The 13,445-nt window shown below is 42.8% G+C and overlaps 1 protein-coding gene across 1 annotated transcript in view; it reads right to left on the minus strand.

Annotated features, from left to right (window-relative positions):
- The window catches only part of ltbp1 (latent transforming growth factor beta binding protein 1), a 56,174-nt gene that overhangs the window by 21,118 nt on the left and 21,611 nt on the right, over positions 1 to 13,445 (minus strand). Inside the window, exon 4 of the mRNA XM_079568413.1 lies at positions 6,344 to 6,492. Coding sequence (XP_079424539.1) covers positions 6,344 to 6,492 — 149 coding nt within the window. The remainder of the gene's footprint in view (positions 1 to 6,343; positions 6,493 to 13,445) is intronic.

The following is a 13,445-nucleotide window of genomic DNA, read 5'->3' on the forward strand; positions in this document are numbered from 1 at the left end:
CACAGGTCCAAACCAGGTCCAAACCAGGTCCAAACCAGATCCAAACCAGGTCCAAACCAGGTCCAAACCAGGTCCAAACCAGAGCCAAACCAGATCCAAACCAGGTCCAAACCAGATCCAAACCAGATCCAAACCAGGTCCAAACCAGAGCCAAACCAGGTCCAAACCAGATCCAAACCAGATCCAAACCAGGTCCAAACCAGGTCCAAACCAGGTCCAAACCAGATCCAAACCAGATCCAAACCAGGTCCAAACCAGGTCCAAACCAGGTCCAAACCAGGTCCAAACCAGGTCCAAACCAGGTCCAAACCAGATCCAAACCAGGTCCAAACCAGGTCCAAACCAGATCCAAACCAGGTCCAAACCAGGTCCAAACCAGGTCCAAACCAGGTCCAAACCAGGTCCAAACCAGATCCAAACCAGGTCCAAACCAGGTCCAAACCAGGTCCAAACCAGGTCCAAACCAGGTCCAAACCAGGTCCAAACCAGGTCCAAACCAGATCCAAACCAGGTCCAAACCAGGTCCAAACCAGGTCCAAACCAGGTCCAAACCAGATCCAAACCAGGTCCAAACCAGGTCCAAACCAGATCCAAACCAGGTCCAAACCAGGTCCAAACCAGGTCCAAACCAGATCCAAACCAGGTCCAAACCAGGTCCAAACCAGATCCAAACCAGGTCCAAACCAGAGCCAAACCAGGTCCAAACCAGGTCCAAACCAGATCCAAACCAGGTCCAAACCAGGTCCAAACCAGGTCCAAACCAGATCCAAACCAGGTCCAAACCAGGTCCAAACCAGGTCCAAACCAGATCCAAACCAGGTCCAAAACAGGTCCAAACCAGGTCCAAACCAGAGCCAAACCAGATCCAAACCAGGTCCAAACCAGAGCCAAACCAGGTCCAAACCAGGTCCAAACCAGGTCCAAACCAGAGCCAAACCAGATCCAAACCAGGTCCAAACCAGGTCCAAACCAGGTCCAAACCAGGTCCAAACCAGAGCCAAACCAGATCCAAACCAGGTCCAAACCAGAGCCAAACCAGGTCCAAACCAGATCCAAACCAGATCCAAACCAGGTCCAAACCAGGTCCAAACCAGGTCCAAACCAGATCCAAACCAGATCCAAACCAGGTCCAAACCAGGTCCAAACCAGGTCCAAACCAGATCCAAACCAGGTCCAAACCAGGTCCAAACCAGATCCAAACCAGGTCCAAACCAGGTCCAAACCAGGTCCAAACCAGATCCAAACCAGGTCCAAACCAGGTCCAAACCAGGTCCAAACCAGGTCCAAACCAGGTCCAAACCAGAGCCAAACCAGGTCCAAACCAGGTCCAAACCAGAGCCAAACCAGAGCCAAACCAGATCCAAACCAGATCCAAACCAGATCCAAACCAGGTCCAAACCAGGTCCAAACCAGGTCCAAACCAGATCCAAACCAGGTCCAAACCAGGTCCAAACCAGATCCAAACCAGGTCCAAACCAGAGCCAAACCAGGTCCAAACCAGGTCCAAACCAGAGCCAAACCAGAGCCAAACCAGATCCAAACCAGATCCAAACCAGATCCAAACCAGATCCAAACCAGGTCCAAACCAGATCCAAACCAGATCCAAACCAGATCCAAACCAGGTCCAAACCAGATCCAAACAAGATCCAAACCAGATCCAAACCAGATCCAAACCAGATCCAAACCAGATCCAAACCAGATCCAAACCAGATCCAAACCAGATCCAAACCAGATCCAAACCAGGTCCAAACCAGATCCAAACCAGGTCCAAACCAGATCCAAACCAGATCCAAACCAGAGCCGGGACTTCCACCAAAACACGAGGCGGACACAGAGTCTGAGGAGCCGGGTTCAGGGTCGGGACAAAGACCCGGGTCTGGACTTTGTTCTGGACGAGTTTCACCGAGAGCGAAACAAGACAGAGCTTCAGTCACTGCAGGAGAGGAACGTACAGGAGGAGGAAACAGAATAAAGAGAGTCTGAGAGAGTCCGAGAGAGACTGAGAGAGATTGAGAGAGTCCGAGAGAGCCCCAGAGAGTCCGAGAGAGTCCGAGAGAGTCTGAGAGAGACCGAGAGAGACCGAGAGAGTCTGAGAGAGACCGAGAGAGACCGAGAGAGTCTGAGAGAGACCGAGAGAGTCCCAGAGAGACCGAGAGAGTCTGAGAGAGACCGAGAGAGACCGAGAGAGTCCGAGAGAGACCGAGAGAGTCTGAGAGAGACCGAGAGAGTCCCAGAGAGACCGAGAGAGTCCGAGAGAGACCGAGAGAGACCGAGAGAGTCTGAGAGAGACCGAGAGAGTCCCAGAGAGACCGAGAGAGTCTGAGAGAGACCGAGAGAGACCGAGAGAGTCTGAGAGAGACCGAGAGAGTCCCAGAGAGCACCGAGAGAGTCTGAGAGAGACCGAGAGAGACCGAGAGAGTCCCAGAGAGACCGAGAGAGACCGAGAGAGACCGAGAGAGTCTGAGAGAGACCGAGAGAGTCCCAGAGAGACCGAGAGAGTCTGAGAGAGACCGAGAGAGACCGAGAGAGTCTGAGAGAGACCGAGAGAGTCCCAGAGAGACCGAGAGAGTCTGAGAGAGACCGAGAGAGTCTGAGAGAGACCGAGAGAGTCTGAGAGAGACCGAGAGAGTCTGAGAGAGACCGAGAGAGACCGAGAGAGTCCCAGAGAGACCGAGAGAGTCTGAGAGAGACCGAGAGAGTCTGAGAGAGACCGAGAGAGACCGAGAGAGTCCCAGAGAGACCGAGAGAGTCTGAGAGAGACCGAGAGAGTCTGAGAGAGACCGAGAGAGTCTGAGAGAGACCGAGAGAGTCTGAGAGAGACCGAGAGAGTCTGAGAGAGACCGAGAGAGTCCCAGAGAGACCGAGAGAGACCGAGAGAGTCTGAGAGAGACCGAGAGAGACCGAGAGAGTCTGAGAGAGACCGAGAGAGTCCCAGAGAGACCGAGAGAGTCTGAGAGAGACCGAGAGAGACCGAGAGAGTCCCAGAGAGACCGAGAGAGTCTGAGAGAGACCGAGAGAGTCTGAGAGAGACCGAGAGAGTCCCAGAGAGACCGAGAGAGTCTGAGAGAGACCGAGAGAGACCGAGAGAGTCTGAGAGAGACCGAGAGAGTCTGAGAGAGACCGAGAGAGACCGAGAGAGTCTGAGAGAGACCGAGAGAGTCTGAGAGAGACCGAGAGAGTCTGAGAGAGACCGAGAGAGACCGAGAGAGTCTGAGAGAGACCGAGAGAGTCCCAGAGAGACCGAGAGAGTCTGAGAGAGACCGAGAGAGACCGAGAGAGTCTGAGAGAGACCGAGAGAGACCGAGAGAGACCGAGAGAGTCTGAGAGAGACCGAGAGAGACCGAGAGAGACCGAGAGAGTCCCAGAGAGACCGAGAGAGTCTGAGAGAGACCGAGAGAGACCGAGAGAGTCTGAGAGAGACCGAGAGAGTCTGAGAGAGACCGAGAGAGACCGAGAGAGACCGAGAGAGTCTGAGAGAGACCGAGAGAGACCGAGAGAGTCCCAGAGAGACCGAGAGAGTCTGAGAGAGACCGAGAGAGACCGAGAGAGTCCCAGAGAGACCGAGAGAGTCTGAGAGAGACCGAGAGAGTCTGAGAGAGACCGAGAGAGTCCCAGAGAGACCGAGAGAGTCTGAGAGAGACCGAGAGAGACCGAGAGAGTCTGAGAGAGACCGAGAGAGTCTGAGAGAGACCGAGAGAGACCGAGAGAGTCCCAGAGAGACCGAGAGAGACCGAGAGAGACCGAGAGAGTCTGAGAGAGACCGAGAGAGTCCCAGAGAGACCGAGAGAGTCTGAGAGAGACCGAGAGAGACCGAGAGAGTCTGAGAGAGACCGAGAGAGACCGAGAGAGTCTGAGAGAGACCGAGAGAGACCGAGAGAGTCCCAGAGAGACCGAGAGAGTCTGAGAGAGACCGAGAGAGTCTGAGAGAGACCGAGAGAGTCTGAGAGAGACCGAGAGAGTCTGAGAGAGACCGAGAGAGACCGAGAGAGTCCCAGAGAGACCGAGAGAGTCTGAGAGAGACCGAGAGAGTCTGAGAGAGACCGAGAGAGTCTGAGAGAGACCGAGAGAGACCGAGAGAGTCTGAGAGAGACCGAGAGAGTCTGAGAGAGACCGAGAGAGACCGAGAGAGTCCCAGAGAGACCGAGAGAGTCTGAGAGAGACCGAGAGAGACCGAGAGAGTCCCAGAGAGACCGAGAGAGTCTGAGAGAGACCGAGAGAGTCTGAGAGAGACCGAGAGAGTCCCAGAGAGACCGAGAGAGTCTGAGAGAGACCGAGAGAGACCGAGAGAGTCTGAGAGAGACCGAGAGAGTCTGAGAGAGACCGAGAGAGACCGAGAGAGTCCCAGAGAGACCGAGAGAGACCGAGAGAGACCGAGAGAGTCTGAGAGAGACCGAGAGAGTCCCAGAGAGACCGAGAGAGTCTGAGAGAGACCGAGAGAGACCGAGAGAGTCTGAGAGAGACCGAGAGAGACCGAGAGAGTCTGAGAGAGACCGAGAGAGACCGAGAGAGTCCCAGAGAGACCGAGAGAGTCTGAGAGAGACCGAGAGAGTCTGAGAGAGACCGAGAGAGTCTGAGAGAGACCGAGAGAGTCTGAGAGAGACCGAGAGAGACCGAGAGAGTCTGAGAGAGACCGAGAGAGTCTGAGAGAGACCGAGAGAGACCGAGAGAGTCCCAGAGAGACCGAGAGAGTCTGAGAGAGACCGAGAGAGTCTGAGAGAGACCGAGAGAGTCTGAGAGAGACCGAGAGAGTCTGAGAGAGACCGAGAGAGTCTGAGAGAGACCGAGAGAGTCTGAGAGAGACCGAGAGAGACCGAGAGAGTCTGAGAGAGACCGAGAGAGTCTGAGAGAGACCGAGAGAGTCTGAGAGAGTCTGAGAGAGACCGAGAGAGTCTGAGAGAGACCGAGAGAGTCTGAGAGAGACCGAGAGAGACCGAGAGAGTCTGAGAGAGACCGAGAGAGACCGAGAGAGTCCCAGAGAGTCTGAGAGAGACCGAGAGAGACCGAGAGAGTCTGAGAGAGACCGAGAGAGTCTGAGAGAGACCGAGAGAGTCTGAGAGAGACCGAGAGAGACCGAGAGAGACCGAGAGAGACCGAGAGAGACCGAGAAAATAAAAGTCCAAATCATACGAAGCCACAAAGCTAGGCCTGGTGCGTTGACCGGATTACCGTCACACCGCGGTCACGTGACGCACACCGCGGGTCTGAGTTCCTCACCGTCATCACCGCCAAAAAAATACATAAAATGCCTTTCAGTAAACGAAATTTAACCAGAAAAGGAACTAATAATAAACCAGAACAAGTGTCTCAACGAAAAAACTAACAAAAGTCTCCAAAAGACGAGCCACAGGTGAAAAAATATGAAAAAGCAGCCGCCCTGAGCAGGTGAGGAGCAGCAGTCACATATCAGGCCTACGTGAGCGCGGAGTGTGTGGGTGACGAGATACAGCTCCATTAGCACATGAGGCGCATTTATTTAAAGGAACAGGCCAGCGTTTTTCCATACTGAGATATGTTCTTACCTGAGCTGTGACGAGTTCTTTAGGACCTGTCTGATCTTCAGTCACGTAAACACAGCGCAGACGGCGTTAGCATTTAGCCTCTCCCTCTCTCCTCTATAGCTCCAGAACAGGTCAAGATAGAAGCTACCAAGCTCTTCCACGTTTCCCCTATTTAAATATGGTTACGTGAAGTGTTCTACTACAAAGTATAATCACACACAATTAAACAATGTGGATTTTCAAAGCGGATAAAAGGGGGAACTATATTGTAAGAAGTAATAATACCAGGAGTAGTTCGAAATCTGCGCAGTAATCTTCACTTTACTGAGCGGATGCCAAATTACTCCTGGTATAAGAGCTTGGTAGCTTCTATCTTGACCTGTTTTGGAGCTATAGAGGAGAGAGGGAGAGGCTAAATGCTAACGCCGTCTGCGCTGTGTTTACGTGACTGAAGATCAGACAGGTCCTAAAGAACTCGTCACAGCTCAGGTAAGAACATATCTCAGTATGGAAAAACACTGGCCTGTTCCTTTAAACCTGCTGTCTGGACTCTAACTTAGCCAAATAATATCATCAGAACAATTCATTTGACAAGTTAATGTTTGCTTCCTTTCTCCTTTCACTCAGTTTGATCTGCATGTGTGGGAAATATAAAGATAAATGGTCCATCTTTGGCCCGTCACAAAGTCTCACCAAAACCCTTCACATCGTCCAACTTCCAAACGAAAATGTCCAAATGTTTCCCCTGATCATGACCTGACTGACTGGATTCTCATGATTCTACTGATTCTATTCTGATTATTCTACTTTTCTTAAAGAATAATGCACACAGGAAAACTGCTCACCGAACTGAGGCGTCACAGAGAGCGGGATGGCTCTGTCGGGCTGCAGGTGGGCGTGGCTCTGGGCGTGGCTCTGGGTGGAGTGGGTGTGGTAGTACTTAGGCTTCAGGACGAACTGACTCTGTCCTGGATGAAGCGGCACCTGGCGGATCCTGCACAGAGAGAGGACAGAGCGAGGTCAGAGACACAGGAGTAGTTTAAAGACGTTCCTGCCCGGGCGGCGCTTTGAGGTCAGCGGTTCGACTCCCTGAACACAAGCATCAGCCCAACACCGGATCCACACGAGTGAAAGCTTCAGCTCTAAAGTTACAGTTACAGAGTCTTTTATTAGGTTTGATCAAAGCCTAAAGTCCATTTGACATTTTAGATTATTTAAATCAGTGCCTTTTATCGATGGCGTCTTTTGGAGCTGTTAGCATTTATATAAACCTCTTATAACCTCTTAACTCCCGCCTGAACCCAGAGGATCTTTTTCCTCACGTCATCACATTTTTTTTCCATCATGTTTTTGTTGGGTATTCAACATATTTTTGTCATTTTTTTGTCATTTTGTAGTCATTTTTTCGTTAATTTTTTTTAATAAAATTTTTGTCATTTTTGATCACATTTTTTGTAATTTTTTTGTCAAATTTTGTCACTTTTTTTTCATTTTTTCGTAAATTTTTTATCAAACTTTGGTCATTTTTTGTTACATTTTTGTCATTTTTTTGTAGAATTTTTATCACATTTTTGTCATATTTTCGTAATTTTTTTGTAATTTTTTTGTAATTTTTTGTCACTTTTTTTTTTCATTTTTTCGTAATTTTTTTATCAAATTTTGGTCATTTTTTGCACATTTTTTGCAATTTTTTTTGTCGAATTTTTATCACATTTTCGTCTTTTTTTCATCAATTTTTCGTCACTTTTTTTGTCACATTTCCATCATCGTTTTCGTCTCAGTTTTGTCGCTATTTTCTCACCTTTTTTCCAGAAGCTTTTAGATTGGGGTAAAACTGGAGAAAAAGTGCTCGGTTCAGGTGGGAGTTAAGGGGTTAACATTTACATTAAAAAGAGCCTTTTGAACGGCTCTTTGAAACGAACTGATCCCAAGGACTCGGCTCCTGGAAAAGAGCCGTAAATCACATCTGTATCAAATATGGTCATATTTTTCGAATACAATCAAAAAAGTGTTAAAACAGACTAAAAATCCTGTACTTCAAAACATGATTAGAGTGTGGAGGGATGTAAAGATTTTTTGAAAGAACTTTAGTCCAATATGGGGGAATCAGTTATTTATACTTGGCAGAGCAGATGCAACATTTAAATCATGGAAAGATAAAGGACTTTGAACAATCAGAGACCTCGATACGCCTGATTCTGACATATTCATGAAAGAGTTGCAGCGTAAATTCCTCATAGATAAGAAACATATTTTTAACCTCTTCACTTTTTTGTTACATTTTTGCAATTTTTTTGTAGAATTTTTATCACATTTTAATCATATTTTTGTCATTTTTTCGTCATTTTTTCATCGCCTTTTTGTCAATTTTTTGTAATTTTTTTGTCATTTTTTTGTTACATTTTTTTCATTTTTTCATATATTTTTTATCAAATTTTGGTCATTTTTTGTTACATTTTTTTCATTTTTTGTAGAATTTTTATCACATTTTTGTCATATTTGTTGTCATTTTTTTGTTAAAGTTTTTGTAATTTTTTGTCACATTTTTTTCCTTTTTTCGTAATTTTTTAATCAAATTTTGGTCATTTTTTGTTACATTTTTGCAATTTTTTTGTAGAATGTTTATCACATTTTCATCATATTTTTTATAATATTTTTGTCATTTTTTCTCAATTTTTTCTCAATTTTTTGTGACATTTTTGCCACTTTTTCGTCACTTTTTTTGTCACATTTCCATCATTGTTTTCGTCTCAGTTCTGTTGCTATTTTCACCCCTTTTCTCCAGAAGCTTTTGGACTGGGGTAAATGTGCTCGGTTCAGGCGGGAGTTAAGGGGTTGAACAGAGCCTTTTGAACGGCTCTTTGAAACAAACTGATCCCAAAGACTCGGCTCCTGGGAAAGAGCCGTGAATCCCCCCAGTATCAAAAACTAATGAACAAAGGTTTAAATGACAGGATGAATAAATAACAAACATCTTTATTCTCGAGCCTCATGTGATGACATCGTCCCGTGTGTTTTGTCTGGGTTTATTCCCAGCAGGAGCACGAGGAGCACGAGGAGCAGCTGCAGCTCCGTCTGAAGCAGGAGCACGAGGAGCACGAGGAGCAGCTGCAGCTCCGTCTGAAGCAGGAGCACGAGGAGCACGAGGAGCAGCTGCAGCTCCGTCTGAAGCAGGAGCACGAGGAGCACGAGGAGCACGAGGAGCAGCTCTCGCTCAGCTCTCGTGGTGTTTCTGACCCGTCTCTCTCTCGCCGCTGAAGCTGAAGCGGCTCCGACACAAACCAGACCTGACCTCACTGTGTCAGCGCCGTGACATCACTTCCTGTGTACATTCCTGCGGTTCCTCAGCGCTGAGATCACGGGCCGCACTTCCTCCCTGAACACAGAGGCTCTCAGCGAGGAGCAGGCGGGACGGGGGGGTCATGTGACATCGGTGTGAAGCCTGGCAGATACTTCATCCCTTTGGGCCGGGCCGTGGAGATGTGGTCCGGTCCACAGGCGGACCACACCTCACACCGGGCCTTGTTTTAAACAAGCCTCAAAGATAATGGGCCGTCTTTAGTGTGAACACATTAGACGTTTAATCACTGCGCTGTTTTCTAACGTTAAAAAGTCCTCAAAAAACACACACTGCAAAAATACCCGACTAAAAACAAGGGAAAAAATCTTAAAATAAGACGTTTTGTCTTGTTTTAAGGAAAAAATTCTGCCAGTGGGGTCAGTGTTTTTTTCTTGCTAAGAATTCTTATTTCTAGAATATTTTTCTCATCATAAAACAAGAAAGAAAGACTGAATTTAAGCAAATAAATAACTAGAATTAAGCAAAACGTCCTCAGAAAATGGAATAATTTAAGGAAAACATTCTTATTTAGTGAAACATTGTGGATATTTTACTTAAATGTTGCTTTATTTAAGTAAAATGTTCTAAATTAAACACATTTTTGAGCAAAATGTTGTTAATAAATACTAATATTTAAGGAAAGTATTGCCCGGAGACCCGCCTCCATGATGTGGAGCCAGGCTGATGGTCAGAATCACCTGCTGGAGGATTCACCTATTGTACATGTTGTTGTGATCTTAGTTTTTCTTAAAATAAGAAAACATATTCTTTGTCTAAAGCTGAAGAAGATTCAAAACGTTTTTCTTTCTTGTTACAAGAAAAAATAAGAACTTATTTCTTAAAGTAAGACATTCCTACTTGCTTAGAATCCACTTTTTGCAGTGTACCCGACTAAAAACTAAAACTTCTGCCAGTGGGGTCAGTGTTTTTTTCTTGCCAAGAATTCTTATTTCTAGAATAATCTTCTAATCATAAAACAAGAAAGAAACACTACATTTAAGGCGAGACTCTGCAGGTGAACAGGGAAAAATAAATAAATGTAGAGACGTCAATTTGAAACTTTTGCTGAACATCACAGATATAAATATGAGAAAATCATGTATTGCACTTTTTCTGTCATTTTATGTTTCCACATAGAAGTAAGGCATTTTGAGCATTAAAATGGCGAAATTGCCTATATTTTGGGCAACGAAATCAAAATAATGAATTGATCCAGATTAAATGGTTTTATGTTATTGACATATTAGTGACTAAGATTTGCTCAGAGGGGATTTTGGATATTTGGTTTAGTTTTTCAATAAACTAATCATCAGTGAAAAAATCTGTAAAAACTCAAATTCCGCCTGTTTTTTTTTTTTGTTTCAAAGCTGAATAAATCAGACTAGGATTTAGATATTAAAAAATCCCTCTGAAAAAACCTTCAAAATGTTGTTGTGTCTCAGCCTGTAAAGTTTGGAGTCTGTGGGAGCTTCTATAAAATAAAAATCATCATTTTTATATCTGACATGAAAACTCGCCTTAAATTAGGACATTTTGCTTCATTCTAGACACTTTAGGTGAAAGTATTGATGTTTCCCGCAGTGGTGGAAGTGGAGATTTGTATCTGTTTTCCTCCCTTTACATCTTAGTTTTCATGTCAGATATAAAAATGATGATGTTTATTTGATGATGTTTTGTCTGCGAGGTGGGGGCGACCCGGAAGTAGAAAGGCCGTCTTTCCCGCGGGTTTTCATTCATAAATATTGACAGATTTGACATCCACGTGTCCTGCTAAGGGGCCCCGTGATGACGCTTTCACCCAAATATGGTGTTTTTCCTCCTACGAGACGCTGGAGCGGAAAAGTGGAAGAACGGGCCGAGCATGAGCACTCGCTACAAAACTTCAGGGCTGGTTTTCTCTGAATGAGAGAAGCCGCACTCGGGCAGAGCCTGAGCCCTTATAGAAGCTCCCACAGACTCCACACTTTACAGGCTGAGACACAACAACATTATGAAGGTTTTTTGTCATTTTTTTGTCACATTTTTTTGTCATTTTTTTGTCATTTTTTGTCATTTTTTTGTCATTTTTTCGTCTTTTTTTGTCATTTTTTTGTCGTTTTTTTGTCATTTTTTTGTCATTTTTTTGTCATTTTTTTGTCATTTTTTGTCGTTTTTTTGTCATTTTTTTGTCATTTTTTTGTCATTTTTTTGTCATTTTTTCGTCTTTTTTGTCATTTTTTTGTCATTTTTTTGTCATTTTTTTGTCATTTTTTCGTCTTTTTTGTCATTTTTTGTCATTTTTTTGTCATTTTTTCGTCTTTTTTTGTCATTTTTTTGTCATTTTTTGTCGTTTTTTGTCATTTTTTTGTCATTTTTTGTCACATTTTTGTCATTTTTTTGTCATTTTTTCGTCTTTTTTTGTCATTTTTTTTTGTTTTTTTGTCACATTTTTTTGTCATTTTTTTGTCATTTTTTCGTCTTTTTGTCATTTTTTTGTCATTTTTTTGTAGTTTTTTTGTCATTTTTTTTGTCATTTTTTTGTCATTTTTTCGTCTTTTTTGTCATTTTTTTGTCATTTTTTTGTCATTTTTTTGTCGTTTTTTTGTCGTTTTTTGTCACATTTTTGTCATTTCTTTACATTACAACATTCTGAAGGTTTTTTCAGAGGGATTTTTTAATATCTAATTCCTAGCCTGATTTATGATGCCACAGACAGCGTGTGGAGGGGGCGTGTCTAAAGGCTCAGAGGTTCTTAAAGAGACAGAGGCCGATTTCAAGACATTCACTACAGCCATTTTGAGAGCGACATTTTATACAAGGCAGTTATTCTAATTTACTGCATTTACAGACCAACAGAAGGTTTGTCATTGTAGTGTGATATAGATGGTGCTGTGGGACGGTTGTGGGTTTGACTCCGGGTTAAATCGGTCCGAGCTGGAGATGCCTGAGCTCAGATGGCTCTAAGTTTAGCCCCGGCTTTTGTCCCGGGGCAGGAGAGGGTTAAAAATAGGAGGAGGGAAATGTGTGGAGGCGTGAAGCACCCGGACCACAGGGGTTTGAATACACCACATGAAGCACCCGGCGAAAACAAATAAATGTAAATAAAGGTGGAAATAAATGGAGGAAATGTTTCTTGTTTTTGTCGGTTTTCACTCATTTAGACACTTTTCCTGATCGGACCGAGTTTACTTTGCTTGTTTGAGGACATTTCAGACCAGTTCTTGGGTAAATCTCGCTTGAAATAAGAAAGTAAAATTGCCAATGAGATAAGACCAATTTTCTTTCCCCATTGGCAAAGAAAATGACCTGAAATAAGGACGAAATGTATCGAAACGAGTCAGAAACATCTCAGAACAAGTGAAATAATCTCGGACAAATGCCCAACAACTAACATTTGGATTATTGTGCTCAAACTGAGATGTTTATACTGATCTAGTTAATGACTTTTTGCAGTGCGGACCAGGCCAGACTGTAAAAAAAAGACAAAAAATTGATTAAAAAAAGACAAAAAAAATTACAAAAAATGGATTAAAAAAAGACAAAAAAAATTACAAAAAATGACAAAAAATTGACAAAAAATTGATTAAAAAAAGACAAAAAAAAGACAAAAAATGACAAAAAATTGATTAAAAAAATGACCAAAAATGACCAAAAATTGATTAAAAAAATGACAAAAAAAATTACAAAAAATGACAAAAAAAAGACAAAAAACTGATCAAAAAAGACAAAAAATGACAAAAAAATGACAAAAAATTGACTAAAAAACTGATTAAAAAATGACAAAAAATTGACTAAAAGACAAAAAATTGATTTAAAAAAAGACAAAAAAATTGACAAAAATTGACAAAAAATGACAAAAAAACTGATAAAAAAATGACAAAAAATTGATTAAAACAAATGACCAAAAAGTTACAAAATGAGTTGAACCCCCCCAAAAAAGATGGAAAAAATCTGATGACGTGAGGAAAAAGATCCATTTAGATTAGTTTTGTAGGTCTTAGCTTTCAAATGAGGCGTTGTCACATTTTTTTGTCTTTTTTTAATCAATTTTTTGTCCTTTTTTGTCACATTTTTTGTCACATTTTTGTCACATTTTTTAATCAATTTTTTGTCCATTTTTTGTCCATTTTTTGTCCTTTTTGTCACATTTTTTTGTCACATTTTTTTGTCACATTTTTTTGTCTTTTTTAATCAATTTTTTGTCGTTTTTTGTCCATTTTTTTGTCCATTTTTTGTCCTTTTCGTCACATTTTTTGTCACATTTTTTTGTCTTTTTTAATCAATTTTTTTGTCTTTTTTAATCAATTTTTTGTCATTTTTTTGTCACATTTTTTTGTCTTTTTTGTCCATTTTTTGTCACTTTTGTCTTTTTTAATCAATTTTTTTGTCTTTTTTAATCAATTTTTTGTCGTTTTTTTGTCACATTTTTTGTCGTTTTTGTCACATTTGTCACATTTTTGTCACATTTTTTAATCAATTTTTTGTCCATTTTTTATCACATTTTTTTGTCTTTTTTAATCAATTTTTTGTCACATTTTTTTGTCTTTTTTAATCAATTTTTTGTCGTTTTTTGTCACATTTTTGTCAAAGTTTTCTCACTTTTTTGTCACATTTCCATCATGGTTTTC

The sequence above is a fragment of the Gobius niger genome (assembly GCF_951799975.1).
Source record: "Gobius niger genome assembly, chromosome: 12".
Taxonomy (NCBI): domain Eukaryota; kingdom Metazoa; phylum Chordata; class Actinopteri; order Gobiiformes; family Gobiidae; genus Gobius; species Gobius niger.